General features: G+C 39.6%; 2 protein-coding genes across 4 annotated transcripts; one reads left to right on the top strand and one right to left on the bottom strand.

The window, feature by feature from the left end:
- Window positions 1–4,984: 4,984 nt before the first annotated feature.
- On the top strand, window positions 4,985–6,172 carry LOC137949895 (transcription repressor OFP4-like). The gene has a single exon (XM_068799677.1). The coding sequence runs from the start codon at window positions 4,985–4,987 to the stop codon at window positions 6,170–6,172; it is 1,188 nt and encodes a 395-aa protein (XP_068655778.1).
- A 1,495-nt stretch (window positions 6,173–7,667) lies between these two features.
- LOC137955744 (heat stress transcription factor A-4b-like) lies at window positions 7,668–11,144 on the bottom strand. 3 transcript variants are annotated; one of them, XM_068802865.1, is made up of 4 exons: window positions 10,885–11,144; window positions 10,255–10,693; window positions 8,994–10,163; window positions 7,668–7,681 (listed from the first exon to the last, which is right to left on the bottom strand). In XM_068802865.1, exons 2-3 carry the CDS (start codon window positions 10,468–10,470, stop codon window positions 9,036–9,038), a joined length of 1,344 nt encoding a protein of 447 aa, XP_068658966.1. In that variant the 5' UTR covers window positions 10,471–10,693; window positions 10,885–11,144; the 3' UTR covers window positions 7,668–7,681; window positions 8,994–9,035. The 3 variants fall into 3 exon arrangements, with proteins under 3 accessions (XP_068658966.1, XP_068658948.1, XP_068658958.1); XM_068802847.1 differs by lacking the exon at window positions 7,668–7,681 and having other exon boundaries at window positions 8,886–10,163; XM_068802857.1 differs by lacking the exon at window positions 7,668–7,681 and having other exon boundaries at window positions 8,886–10,163; window positions 10,255–10,689.
- Between the last annotated feature and the right edge of the window lie 3,399 nt (window positions 11,145–14,543).

The following is a 14,543-nucleotide window of genomic DNA, read 5'->3' as shown; positions in this document are numbered from 1 at the left end:
CAGATCTTTCCTTGTGGCTTCTTCTTACCCTCCCCATCCCACGGCTTCGAGTCGTCTTGGGGCTGCCCAGTTCCCACCACCCAATGCTTAGTATCCGTCGGCGCATTGTGGCCCCGTCCTTTGAAAAACAAACCTATTCGTTAAAGCCCTGAGCCGCGCCGATGGAGCCGGGAAAGAAGTCAAAGCCCTGAGATCCGCAATGACACGGTTGTGTTGAATTCCAAACTTTGACGGCTTGACGCAGCCGTGAATCGTGATTAATGAGTATGAATTTCACATGTGCAGACGCACCTTCGTACGTATGACGGAGAACCCTGTGACTCGGTCATGTTGACGTTTAAACGCAGATAGCTTGATGAATGGGGCGAGTCCCCGCTCTGAGTGTGCCACTTGCAACTTCCTCCGTCTTATCTCATTAAATGACCCATCAAAGCCCGTTTGATGAACCAACCAATGATACACAAATGGACATAACATGTTGGGATGGGTCAATTTGAAGCCGTCTCTTGACTAATACCAACTTTAACACTAAGTCATCAACCAATTCAATGTGAGTCACGAGAGCTCGTTAGTCCCACTCAATTTTTGAGTCAACCCGGATTAGCACATCTGATACGCAATAAGTATTTGAAGATGCCTAACTACGTTGTTGGTGAACAGATTCTTAATTTGAAATTCTCTGTATTTATAATTCCCAGTTAGTATCAGGCTTAATGAACTCTTGCCAATTGAAGCGTCAAAGTCACAAGGTCCCTCTCCAACTAGACTCGCTTGAGTCCGAGTCCCCTATGAATCTTGGCTTTAATTTCAGGTGAGGAAAGAATCAGTTTTTCCTTATATTTTCTGTAATTTCAGAAGAAAGACTCGATTCTGTTTCTGGGAAGGGGAGTGCCTCGAGTTTGACTGTTCGATCCGTCAATAGTCGACTTTTTTAGGGTTGAAAACTGGGTGCATGGAAAAACTATAAAACAAAACATTCAGAAAGTTCTTAGCTACCCTTTTTGTATTATATCGATTTTTCTTCTCCGAAGATCAGTCTGCAGCTGGGTTGCATCGATCTTTCAACGAGTGCAGAGTCACTACTCTGCTTCATGTCATTCGAAAGCCAAGCAAGATTACGGGTGAAGCGCGTGGGACGCCCATTTTCACGTGGGATCAATCTTTCCCCACTTTGATTTCCATTCTCTCTTAGTCGAACTTTCACTCTGATTCTCTTCGCTGTTCACACCGCACCGGCAAACTCGGGTGATAGTGAATTCGTGATGATAAAGATAGGTAAAAGATAAAAATAATATAAAAATAAAATTAATTATAATAATAAAGATCAATGATAATCTCAATAATATTATTCTACATTTTTATATTCTACAGAGTTGCCGGTCAATTAATCAATTAATCTACCATCGTTGGCTTATCGAAATCGGCCTCCATCACCGTAGCCAACTATCGCCGCCCATGCCCGGTAACCCTGCTGCTGCTGTCGCCACCCTCATCGTTGTCACCCTCTCGCTTGCCGTTCCGTCTCGTCGAAGTCAATAAAAAAAAAATCCTCAAGCCTTCACCGCAGAGCCAGTCTCGTCGCCCGGGCTGCACACCTGTACCGCGCAGGACTTTCCTTCGTCTACCTTCACCGACATTGCCATTGAGCAGCACCTCCATCGTCATCGTCACTGCCTCCCAACCGACCGTCGCCAGCAAAATTCTATGCAAAGAAAAGCTCATCTCTCCCGACGCTGTCGTTGAAATTGCTCTCCAGACATCCTTGTCGCCGTCGCCGAGCGCTTTACCAGATGGCATACCTATAAGTTGAGGGATAACTCGACGCCCGATCCCGCACCGTGTGCAAATTCGCACGTGTAGTTTTATTTTTTTTTATAATAAAAAAACTCATTGCTGAACCTCTTCTTCCCAAAAGATGATGTAGTTAGATCCACTCCGGCCGTTGCTCTTTGTCGGGACGGTGCGATTCTGTCTACCCCAGTCACCTCCAATGTCACTGTTCTTTCTTCTAAAAGATGAGATTTTGTGAGCCCTGTCACCTCCAAACCATTTTCTGTAACACAATTCTTCTTTCTAAAGATCAAGATTGGACTCTCCACAAGCTTATTTTGCAAGGGTATTATAGAGAGAGATAAAGATAAAGATAACAATATAAGTAAATATAAAAGGTGATTAAATTAGAGAAAAACTTAAATTGTATATTTGTAATTAACTACTATCTATGTTTTAATTTTATAAATAATATACATTTGATCAATTATAATCACGATAATATTAGTGTTAAGGATGTGATGGTTAGATTAGTCCAATCTGATTAATAATATCTCCGCCACAAAAGAGAGACTAAAACATCATGCAACAAAGGATTTTAATTTTGTTGGTAGTTTGAGTGACAATAGGACTTGTGAACTACGAGGGAAAGCGAAAGTGATTTTGAATTCGTTTTAATTTCCCGAAAATTGTTAGTGTGCATTCAATGAGTAAAATAAAATAAAAGTGTGTAATTCACTGTCACTCGCTCTCTCACTCTCTCTCTCGGCTCCGCTCACCCAAACTTGCTTCCCTCCTCTCTTGACTTTGAAATCCGAGTTTCCTCGTGTTGACTCCTTTTCGCCCTCGGCTGCTAATGCCCTGCCACTGACACTCGGGAGTTCTTTTCCCCTCTTGCTGTCTCTCAAACTCGCCCTCCTGATCAGTTCCCTTCTCTGTTCATCCTCAATCGCTACCGCTTATTGCCACCCCTCTCTGTTCCTTGCAGGCTGCAACCTTCTTCTCACCTGCTCAATGCTAGTTAAAACAAAGATCCAATGTGATTGATGCTAGTCAAGTTGGCAAAAAAGCTTTTTTATTTTTGCTTTTTAAATATAAAATAAAAAAATATTTTTCTTATTCTATTATCATTTGTAGAAAAAAATCTCGTACTCTCTTATTTTAAATGATTACTATTCTTTAAATCAATTTATTTTTAAATATATTTAAATAATTTTAACTTCACATTTAATTTAACTAATTATTTACTTTGATAATAACATTTGGAAGTGTTATCCATTTTGAATTATTTTTATTTTAAAAAATTATTATTATTATATAGCTTTTTAAATAACTTTTTATGTCTATTTAATTTTTTTAATGTTTGTGTCTTTTTTTGCAGGATTTAATTATGCTAATTCCACAATTATATAGCTTATTTCATAACATAAATTGAGTAATTCAAGTCTAATCCGTTGTCGATAGATTTTAATAAGAAAAAGGGGGAAGAATGAAACAAAAATGATGGCAAAAACAATGAAGATTGTTAAGTAATTTAAATAGATATCTTCCTATTGGGCTACAAATATTATTACTGTGAACGAAATCCAGATTCTGTAATCGAGTTGTAATGCCGTTTATCCGTCTCGTCTTGTCCGGCACAGTCCTAGTATTCAGCTTCTGTTTCGGAGCCTCCCCCAAAAACGGAAACGTATTGTGTGAATTTCATGCCTCCGAGCACAAACTGCAAGCCTATCAAGTTGCCAGAAGCTCCACGCAAGTCAACACAGCCACGGAGTGTAGCTGCTAATTTGGCCTTGTTGGAGTTAAAAAGAGTTCAAGATGGCAGAGGAGAGAGACAGATTGGGCTGCGGGGGTGACTCCGAGATAGATTTGAATAGGGTATGACTTGGAAGAAAGGTTCTCCGGCATTGATAATGGAAGGAAAAGGACGGAAGGTACAAAAACAGAAACGCGATCAATTGGATTCAGGAATTGACTTGACTGCTTTTACCAGACATGAGCATCTCCAAGCCCCTTTGATGTTTTCATATATTTGTGTTATAACAAAGGAAATCAAATGATCATCTGTTCATCGCCCATCATCCTTAAGATCTATTTTTAAAATTCAATTAGATAAAAAATCCAATGATTAAAGGAGATGGGACGGAAATCAGTAAGGCCTGCTTCTGCAGGAGCGGGCTCTCAGAAAGAGGTGAGATGATCCATTTTGTCCGATAGATGCTATAAAGGGGCCAGAGACTCTGGTTATCATGGGAGTAACCGGAGAACACAAGTACGAATACGTCGATATAAAAGTAGAAGGCAGAACTAAGATAGGGGCTTGGCTACAGAATTTGTCATAGATTCGAGCCCCGGTCCTTAAAAGATTACAGCAAATTGAAGGTACGGTGTTGCAGTCCTGCGCAGCACTTAAATAGAAGAATGAATTAAGCTACGGCTCCTTCGTGAGTTTTCAACACACGCTGCTGCCCTTTGGAATGATTTCCATTACACTCCAAACTCCAAAGACTAAACGGAATGATTTCCTTTCCCACGCGTGATTTGTTCTCTTTTCACCTTCATTCGAAATTTGTGCTCTTTTTATTGTTCGTTTTTCTTCCCGAGTCTAGATTTCGGTCACGGGTACAAGCAAATTGCAGCGAGAAGAAAGAGGTAAGAAGAATTTGAACGGAAAAAAAATATTTATTTTTAGGAGGAGCTGGTCCACAAGATCAAGAGTGAAGAACACTGGAGAGTGTAACAGCAGTACAGGTTTCCATCTGAGTGTTTTCTGATTCACGTACAGATTCCTCATTCAAAATCTTTTGTGTGGAAGGGAAGGAAGAGGGATTGGCTTGTGGTTGACGATGAAAAAACGCCAGGGGTGCTAAAGATTTAAGAAAAAGTAAAAGAAAGAGAAGGTTCGCGGTGCCGCTAAGTGTACAAGCAAAGTGATAAAAAGTTGTTATCGACTCACATGATTTATGGCGCGCGTTCCTTTTGAAATAGTCGACTGACACTGGGCAAACAGCACATCTCCCCTCAACGCCCTAAGCCCACGTTCACGTTGCCCCAACCGCCTCCTCCGCCCCTCTCTCACTCCCCCACCACTACGCTGTCACTTTCCACGCTTGGAATCCTAGCCTGTTTATACGGCAGGCGTAGCTCCAGGCCGCAAGCGGAGGAAGACAGAAGGAGATCGAGGATGAGATGGGAAAGAAAGAGATCCCCGATGCTGTCCTTCCCTCGCGTCTTTCCCGTTTCCTGGCTCTCCAAGCTCATGCAGACGAGCGGCAAACCTCCTCCTTCCCAACTTGAGAAAACCAAGCAGAAGACAAAATGTAAGTCCCCTTCCAACTCTTCCTTGCCGGTTTGCTTTAGACCCTCCAGGCTCTCCGAAAACGGTAGTCACATCTGTTCCATCTCCAACCTATCCTTTTCTCCTGAGATTCTTGATAAGAGGACGGGTCGGAAGGTGACGGGATTCGTCGAGCCGGAGGAGGATTACTGGCGGTTCTCTTTCAGGAAGCGGAGCTTCGAGTTGAAAGGGGGTGGACTTGGAAGGGCAGCGGAACGTTCCGATTACCGGAAGGTTGGAAGCGGCCCGGTCGATGTCGGAGAGAGTCATGCTTTGTCCACCGACTTTGATTTTCTCCCGGAAATGCGAAGATCCGGGTGGGAGAAGAAGAGTAAGGATTCTACCATTGCAGAGTCTACTCGAATGGATCGGAGACTGTTGGAGGAGCAATTCGTGCAGACAGCCAAAACGAAGTTTGATTCCTCAATCCTCAATGGAAAATCAAACACGAAGGAAGATCGCCATCATCTCACTTTGATCGCTTCTCCAGCGTGCTTCTCGAAATCGAAGGAAAAACCAAACTTCAACGAAGAACTCCACAAATTTCCACCTCTGAATTTGAAAAAACCAGAGCATAATAGGAGAGCCAAAAGCAGCTCGAATCCCAGGAACAAAACCACCGAAGAAGATCGGGAAGGCCAAAAACAGAGGAAAGAGAAGGGAGACGGCCAGAGGAGGAAGCCGAAACAGAGAACAACGAGTACGAAAGGCGAATTGTTCTCTCCGAGAACGATATGCCGGATACGAGCTCTGGAAGAATTGAAGAAGCGGAAGAAAGAAAGCGAGAGCGAAACGGAGAAGCAGGGAAGGGATTTCGAGAGCTTCGCGGTGATGAAGAGCTCCATGGACCCGCAGAAGGACTTCCGAGACTCAATGGTGGAGATGATTGCGGAGAAGAAAATCGGACGGCCGGAAGAGCTGGAGAGTCTCCTCGCGTGCTACCTCTCCCTAAACCCGTCGGAGTTCCACAACGTGATCGTAAAGGTCTTTCGGCAGGTATGGTTCGACATGAATCGGGACAACTTCGTCTCGGAGTTGGAGCCGGGTTATTATGAGCATTGATCAAATGAAAAGGTTTTTAACCATGAAAAACGAACCCCAAATGCTTTTACTGTAAATATCCATTTCCATCATTCGAAAAGCATCTTCACTCTCATTATTCATCTTCACTCCCAGAAACAATCTGAATTCTAAGTAAATCTTACTGCAGACCGGGATTTACATTCCATGCATATCAATCACGTACAATGTCGAATTGAAAAACCCAAGTTGACTTGCCGGTTTGGTAACATGAATCGAAAAGGATTTAGTTTGAAGTAAGAATTGGAAAATCAACTAATGTGAACTTCTATATACGATTTAGTACTCCGATTCAATCTCCATGCACGAACTTGATTAGAGCCTTCCGATATAAAAGGCTTCAAGCAACGGGAACAGATATCAACGTGGATCCATACAACCAGGAATTTACTTACACAAAAAAGTCCTCTAAATGGGTCTCATTCCATCCTACGTGAACAGTTCTAAATTTAAATGATAATTTATGAGTTCTTTTCGTTTAGTAAAGCATACCTCCCGATGGAACTTATTCGAGTAAACAGCTGCGAGTGCGACCGAAGGCTGCTCCAGAAGAGAAAGGACATCTGCTCCCGTTTCAAACGATGGAAGGTGCCTTCAGAAAGAGCTCCGAATCTTTATCAACAGCGGTAGGACCAGTAATGATGTCATAAAGCATTTGCCCTTCCTTCAGTCACGAGCAAATCGGTGGTTGGTCGGATTCATCGAAGATTGGCGGCGTAACCACCGGCTCTGAAGCAAATTTACTTAATGACTGCAACTACAAGACGCATACGCTGAAGATCCAATTGGTTGCTCGAGGATTTGGATCAACAGGGACGACGCGGAACGGCAATTCCAGTTGCAATCCATGAAGAACTGTTGACTCTTGCACGTTCCAGAGAGCAACAGAGATCTTTTGGTAAAGATAAAAGATCCTTCTCGCTCATATGAGATATCACAACTTTAATTGAGTTGAGAAGCTGCCTTTCCTTTGGTCATCAAACCTCATAAGTGATCACAACAACTGAAATTGCCTTTCCAATCTATAATGATATTTCATTCCCGGCGCAGCATCAGACAAGCACATGTACTGTAGTCCTGAAGCAGATTATCTGAACGGTACTTTACTTTCGGAATTTACACCACCAACGTCTTTTCCGTGTATGGATTCAGGTCAAGTTTTTGAAAGATCCAGGTGCACGAACCAACGAACACCACAAATTTGGCCAGCTGGTTGGCAAATCGACCTCGCATATTAGACCGAGCCAGTTCAACCAATATCTGAAACTTTTCCACGACTACAAAGTATTCAGAGAGGCTCCCAACTGAGCTGGTGATAAATGTGATAAGACCAAGAAAAATAGAACGGAGATTGTGGATGATTTTAGGGAAGAAGGCAGTGATTGTCAAACACGAGCAAGCACTTTCACTGTTGATACTTGATAGAATTTGCAGACTAAAGAGCAAAATGATTGTAACATGGATTTGTTTATTATCTCCGTTGACGATTATCTGGGCAAACAGAGCATTAGAAGATTAAATATAAGATTATATCATAATCCAAAAACTCCAACTCAGCCATCTTTACCATCCAATTGAATTAAATTATGAGTGAACCAGAGAGCTAAATCTACTATTAAAAATGCATGCTTTAGAATATTCTGATTTTTAAAAGGTTGGAGAAGATTTATATCTTTCCAAAAGGGAGTGAACGAAAAATGAAAACAGGAGTTTAAATCTGCACAGGTCTAACAAAAGCATGAGTTCTCGTGTCTGCCTGCTTGAGGAAGCTGAATAAGGTCAAGAACTTCAAAGCATGATTTTCTTTTCCTCATTTTGATGCGTTACAAATTAAAAGAACTTAAAAACATAGGCATGGCAGGCGGCGCCTCTTTAGATGTGATAAACAAGGATTTCTCAAAACATTTTATGGTATGTTTCATCAAAGTTAGAAAAACTTTTTGCAACAAGCAGAATCCTGTCATTACGATTTAACATATGCATTGGCAAGATTTGAGCAAGTAACAAGGATAATGGATGTGTAACACAACCCTAACTCTGAACAAGAAAATGCCCAAAAGAAATCAGTTAGATGAGAAATATGATCGGTATAAAACATCCTAGCTCAGCACAAGGTGATCATGAAGATGATATCGACCATGTAATAGACAGTAAATTTCTTTCATCTTGACAAATAGAAAAACCACAAATTTCTGTTAGCATTACTCCTGAAAAGCCACATATGGATAAGATGCAGTTAAATGCAATGTACAGTCTAGTGTAACCTTAATACAAGGAGCAAACCTACAAAATATGCTCTTGGTTATTTTTGGCAGAACATGAATAAGTGACAAGCAGAGCGAATTTTACATCCATTTAAAAAGAACAAGAAACAGAGAAAGAAAAGATTGAATTTTTACATTCATTTTCAAAAATAAAAGGAAAGAACGAAATCGAATTTTACATACATTTGACAAGTGTATTAATTCCAGCTTCAAAAAAATATAGTAGTGCAGGTAAATCATACAGTTGGTCATAAATCAATGTTCTGTCAGGCTTTGTACAAACATTTGCACTTCTTCTAACTCTCCAATCTTTTTTGCAAATATGACTTTACGCAAAAAATGAGCAAAAGTCAAAAGAAGAGCACCATACCAAATGAAACATGGTCAAATATTAAAAAACCAAAGTAAGACATGTATAAATGAACAACATGAATCACTCGCAAAAAATACAACCTGCTCAATGTACAGTGGACTGTCGCAGAAGTAATATAACCTCAGCATATGGAACATCCATATATACAAAATTGAACCAGCCATACCTCTTTGTTCAATAGTAGGATACATGCATCAAACTAAATCGATCAACCCACATTAGTTGTTCTTTCAGCTGGACTCAAATGTCCCATTTGTTCAGTAAGGTGATCCAAATTTTTCTTATTCCACCAAAAAATTGTCCTATCAGGAAGTTTGCTTTCAACTTTTCCGACCTCACTATCCCTTCTGTCTGATTGGACCTCCGGAGTATCTGTAGAACCAGGAGTCTCAGTCAAGAACTGTTCCCAGAACATATCATTCCCCCCAGCAGGAGTAGCAGAAGCAACACTTCCCCGATCCGTGGACGGCTGGACCTCAGACCCTGATGGCTTAGAATTCATGTCTATAATAGAAGCTTTAGGCTGAGCTGCTGAAAGAGGACTCCCTACATAACTCGTAGACTCAGCCAGCTCTGGAGAAGAACTTACATCTCTTGAAGGAGGTGAAGATACATTGGTATTAGGTGAATGAGCTTGCAGATTTGCAATGGCATCCCCAGACGAGGTGTTCATCTCTGTAAGGACTACACTTCCTGGGTGCAACTGGATTGGGCCAGCATACATTTCTTCACCAGAGGCATGACTGACCCCTCGCAGAAAATTCTCCCATGAATTAATAGATGACTCCATCTTCTCAAATGCCTCGGTGTTCATTACCTGCACTGAAATAGCATCTGAACTCCCTCTGTTCTCAACAGTCACAATCTTATCACTATTTTCCATATCAGGCTCCTCATACAAATAATCTGGTTTTGGCAATCTTCTCTTCTTGGTATGGTTTTCAGAATGAAGGACAAGATCAGATAGGAAACCTGGCTTTTGAATGATGCGCGCCAAGAATGCCATCACCTGCCTTTGTCTGTATTCCATTTGTCTCAATTTTTCCTCTAGAGATTGCATCTGTGAATCCATCTCTTGTTGCTGTTGTGTATGTCCCTGTAACTCGGTAAGAAGCATCCCCTTTTCTTGTTTTAATCTCTCAATTTCATCATCAAGCTCTTGTTTCTCTGACTCAGATAAAGCCCCAGAAGAACTTCCTTGTCCTTGGTGGTGGTGGTGGTGGGAATGGCTATGTATTGGCTTCCGCCTGTGGATGTTTTTCAATAGATGTCTCTGGCCCCTTATGAACTCCTCGTTAGCAAATTCCCATTGGTCTGGGTCTTTTTTCCGAAAACCCTGAAACATGAAATGGATATCACAAATCCATCAGACGATTAAGAATAAATGTATAAGAAAGATATTTAAACTTATATTGACAATAGCTTACGTATGTGTTGAGTTGTCGGACGAAACTGGAGAAATTATTGTGCTTGAAATATTTGGGTAGTAAATCTCTAGCGAATTCCGGTAGATTCCAGACAATGAAGCTGTTGTTGCTCGGGCTCCAAGAGACAATGGAACTTGTGGAAGGGTCATCGACCATATCATAGGTTTTGGTAAGAAACGGAGGCGGGGCATTTGAACTGCCATGAGATCCATCCATCCTAATTTAGAACTTAGAATTCTACCCAGCTAAATCTGAACAACGGTGTGTACAAACCATCTCCGCATAAAAAAGGAGGCTGTGCCCAATGAACACTAAAAGTTTGATTCCGTTTGCAGTTTCTATGCTTCGGATCCGAAACAGACGATACTTTGGAGGACAAGTTTCGCCGGAAACTGGAGTTGTAGGCAAAGCTTTCGCAGTCAAAACCTGAAAACCCTAGCTATCATAAGAGCGTTGGTATCTATTAGTGCTCCAACTGTAATGAACGACTCGTTTTTCAACAAGTATACAAAATTCAACTCAATCGAAAAGCTCGGAAAGCTAAAAAAAAAAACGGTAAAAAGAACATCACTAAAAAAAACACTCCCCTTTAACAAAAAGAAACTCGTTTCCTTCATCTTTGGACCTTACCTTGGAAGACAAACAGAAAGGTTCAGGCTCAGGCTCAGCTAGGCTTCCATGAACTTGCGGTCGAGGTTAAACAAATTGCAACTTGTTATTCCATAAAGAAAATCAACGGAAAGAGAAACCACAGATCTCCTTCAGATTACAAAGTAAGCGCAAGAATTTCATTCCGCCAAAAACAAAGATTTAATTTGGGTTTTACCACCCTCCGTCTTAAATAATTTACAAGTTCTAACAGACGTGGAAGAAGACGGCGGTGAGGGCGTTCATGGGCTTCTTTGACTCTGAACCTGGCGGAGACGTCTCACGGGTAGACAGCTTTTTACTTTCTAAAATGCCTTCTTCCTTTCCGATGGAATTAGTTTTTTAATTTTTTGAGCGAAGAAAAGAAAAATCCGTTCTTTAAATTTGGAAGATTAGCCGGAGACGGACCTACCTCCGGTAAAAGAAAAAGAAAAAGCAAAAAATTCCCTCTCAGAATTAACAATTGCATGAATCGCGTAGATGGGCTTGTCTTGAGGGCCCACCTGGAGCAACCGTGAGCGTTAGATTAGAAGCGTGACAGCGACACGGAGCAAGTGCGGCACCACCAAAGCTACTGAAGACATGACCAGACCGCCATAACACACCGAATTACTATGGCCCACCGAAGCAGCAGTGCGAATTAATTAAATGACTTCTGAATTTATGCTATCTGTATAAATATAAAAATGAGAGGGATCATTTCAGCCTCTTACCTCCAAGTAGGGGTGGCATCCAGCCGAGCCGAGCCCGAACCTGCCTATGTTCGAGCCGAGCTTGATTTAAATATTTCGAGCCGAGCTTCGAGCCGAGCCTCGTCTCGAGCCTAAAATTGTTATCGAGCTCGAGTCCAAAAATCTTAATCGAGCTCGAGCCGAGCTTCGAGCCGAACTCGAGCCGAGCTTCGAGCCGAACTCGAGCCTCTACATATATTTAAAAATTTTCAAAAAATATATATCAAATTAATTATATATAAAATTATACATATATTTTACATAAAATTGGACATAACTTCTACAAAAAATTAAGCATAACCTATATATATAATACATGTATAAGATTGAGGCATAACCTCTTCTTAAAATTGAATATAATCTATGTATATAATACCTGTATAAAATTCGGCATAACCTCTTCTTAAAATTGAATATAATCTATGTATATAATACCTGTATAAAATTCGGCATGACCTCTACTTAAAATTGGACATAATCAATGTACATAATACCTGCATAAACACTCCATAAACACTCCATAAACACTCCATAAATACTCCATAAACACTCCATAAACACTCCATAAAATTATCTATACATTCCATAAACACTTCATAAAATAGTCTAAACACTTCATACACTGCATAATATTATAAATAAACTTTATACAATAATCAAACACAACAAAATTAAATAAAATATCACTATCAATTTACAATCACCCAAATAAAAACTATAAATCCATTATAAAATTACAAACTATAATTGTTTCTCTTAATGCTAGAAAATAATATACATCCTTGCATGAGCAAAATCTCCACCTACGACAAAAACAAAAAAATAAAATTAGTTATTGTCAGATAAAAAAATACTCTTCCATTACTAGTTACTTAATGTCGTTAAAAATATTAAAATTACCATGATGAGAGAAACATGACAAATCATGTAGCTGATAGCATTATCTCTACACTCTTCTTCTCAGGCTGTAATCATAAAACAAAATTTTAATAAATAAAACTAAAAAATATACTAAAAAATATCATAATAAAGAATTGATCAAAGAAATTCACCTTTTGATTTTTCTTTACACCGTGAAGAACCCGAATCCAATCACTGCCACAAATCAAAGCTTGAACTGTACTTGGTGCCAAGGAAGAACGATATGAGTCTATTACTCTACCACCAGCACTAAATGTAGACTCTGAAGCTACTGTGGATATGGGAATTACAAGGATGTCTGCTGCCATCTTAGATAATACTCGAAATTTCATCTGATTCACTTTCCACCATTCTAAAACATCAAAATCATATTGTGAAGTTTCCTCACAACTATATACACCTTCTTCAAGATAAATTTCCAATTCTGACCTTGGTAAATTAACTGCATCCTTTTGTTTCATATAACTCATCAACTTTGACCAACCTGAACTTGATGAAGGCCTACGACTTGTGGAAACACCCATAGAGCTACTAGTACTTGAAACAATCTCTTCATTTCTAATATCCATATTATATATGGATACATATTCATCGTAGATCTCATATAAGGTGCATCGAACTAAATTTATATTCATTGTAGCTTCCTCCATAGAATATATCACTGGAAAACACATTTCGATCAACTTTAATTTGACCCTTGGATCCAAAACTGAAGCAACAGCCATCAATAAATTGCATTCACCCCAATACTTCTCAAATTTCTCTTTCATTCTACTAACCATTGTCCTAATGAAAACATTTTCATTTGTAGAATGAAAATCCAGAACTTCTTTTACCCTATATACCTCACTAAGGTACAAATTAGAAGTAGGGTAGTCACTCCCAGAAATTATATTTGTAACTGCATTAAAAACTTCTAAAATCTCACACACCATGTCAACTTTTTCCCATTCATCAAAACTTGGCAAACAATCATATGTTGGTTCTCTAACTTTAAATCTAGAGAATGCATCTTTGAATTTTAATGCAGAAGACAACATATCATAAGTAGAGTTCCAACGAGTTGGACAATCAATAACCAACCTCTTTTCACCAAGTTCTAATTGTTGTACAATTTCAGAAAAAGTGCGAAGTCTAGCCTCAGACAGATTTATGAATTTGACACTTTCACGCACATTATCAATGATATCTTTAATCTGAACAAGACCATCTTGGACTAATAAGTTCAAAATATGAGCACAACAACGCACATGAAACAACTTTCCACCACACACCAAATTTTTTTTCCTTGAAAAATCTTGTTTCAAAACTCTGATACAAACATCATTATATGCAGCATTATCAACTGAAATACTAAAAACTTTATTTTCAATCTCCCACTCTTTCAAACACTTGTAAATAGCATCTGCTATATCAACGCCACGACGAGGAGGAGGAACATGCACAAAACTCAAGACTCGTTTTTGCAGCTTCCAATTACTGTCAATAAAATGCCCAGTAATAACCATGTATTCAATTTTTTGATTTTGAGACTTCCAAAGATCCGTGGTAAGACTAATCTTGTTAATCTCTTTTAACAAAATTTTCAATTTCTTTTTCTCTGCCTCATACACCTCCATACACTCCTTCTTAATAGTCTTCCGGGATATTTTCTCATAATTCATATTTGCCATCTTCATTACAAAATTAAATCCCTCCTCTTCTACTATCATGAATGGATGCTCATGCATAAGAATCCAATGAGCAATGACTACTCTCATTTTAGCTTGATCATAATTTCCTCCAAAATCCATAAAAGGAAGTCCAGATGGACTCTGATCAACATTAGACCCCGCTCCCACTGGTTGAAAGTTTAAGGTTTTTTGTTTTCTCATTGCCACTTTTCTACTAGTGTAACGTTTCAAATGTCGACTCATATGTGTGGTCACTCCACTACTAATAACACTCAAATTGATTTTACAATGAACACACTGAGCCTTTTTTGTACCA

This window comes from Aristolochia californica, unplaced genomic scaffold (assembly GCF_029961685.1).
Source record: "Aristolochia californica isolate CCGP_79_NKW_82.1479 unplaced genomic scaffold, dmAriCali1.0.hap1 SCAF_1, whole genome shotgun sequence".
Classification (NCBI taxonomy): Eukaryota; Viridiplantae; Streptophyta; class Magnoliopsida; order Piperales; family Aristolochiaceae; genus Aristolochia; species Aristolochia californica.
The sequence above is the reverse complement of the archived record's forward strand: the minus strand, read 5'-3'. Positions and strand labels throughout refer to the sequence as shown.

Coding starts and splice junctions, on each gene's coding strand:
- LOC137949895 (XM_068799677.1), top strand. CDS start 4,985: ATGCTGTCCTTCCCTCGCGTCTTTCCCGTTTCCTGGCTCTCCAAGCTC.
- LOC137955744 (XM_068802865.1), bottom strand. CDS start 10,470: ATGGATGGATCTCATGGCAGTTCAAATGCCCCGCCTCCGTTTCTTACC. Junction 10,164..10,254: donor TCCGACAACTCAACACATAC/GTAAGCTATTGT, acceptor TTCATGTTTCAG/GGTTTTCGGAAAAAAGACCC.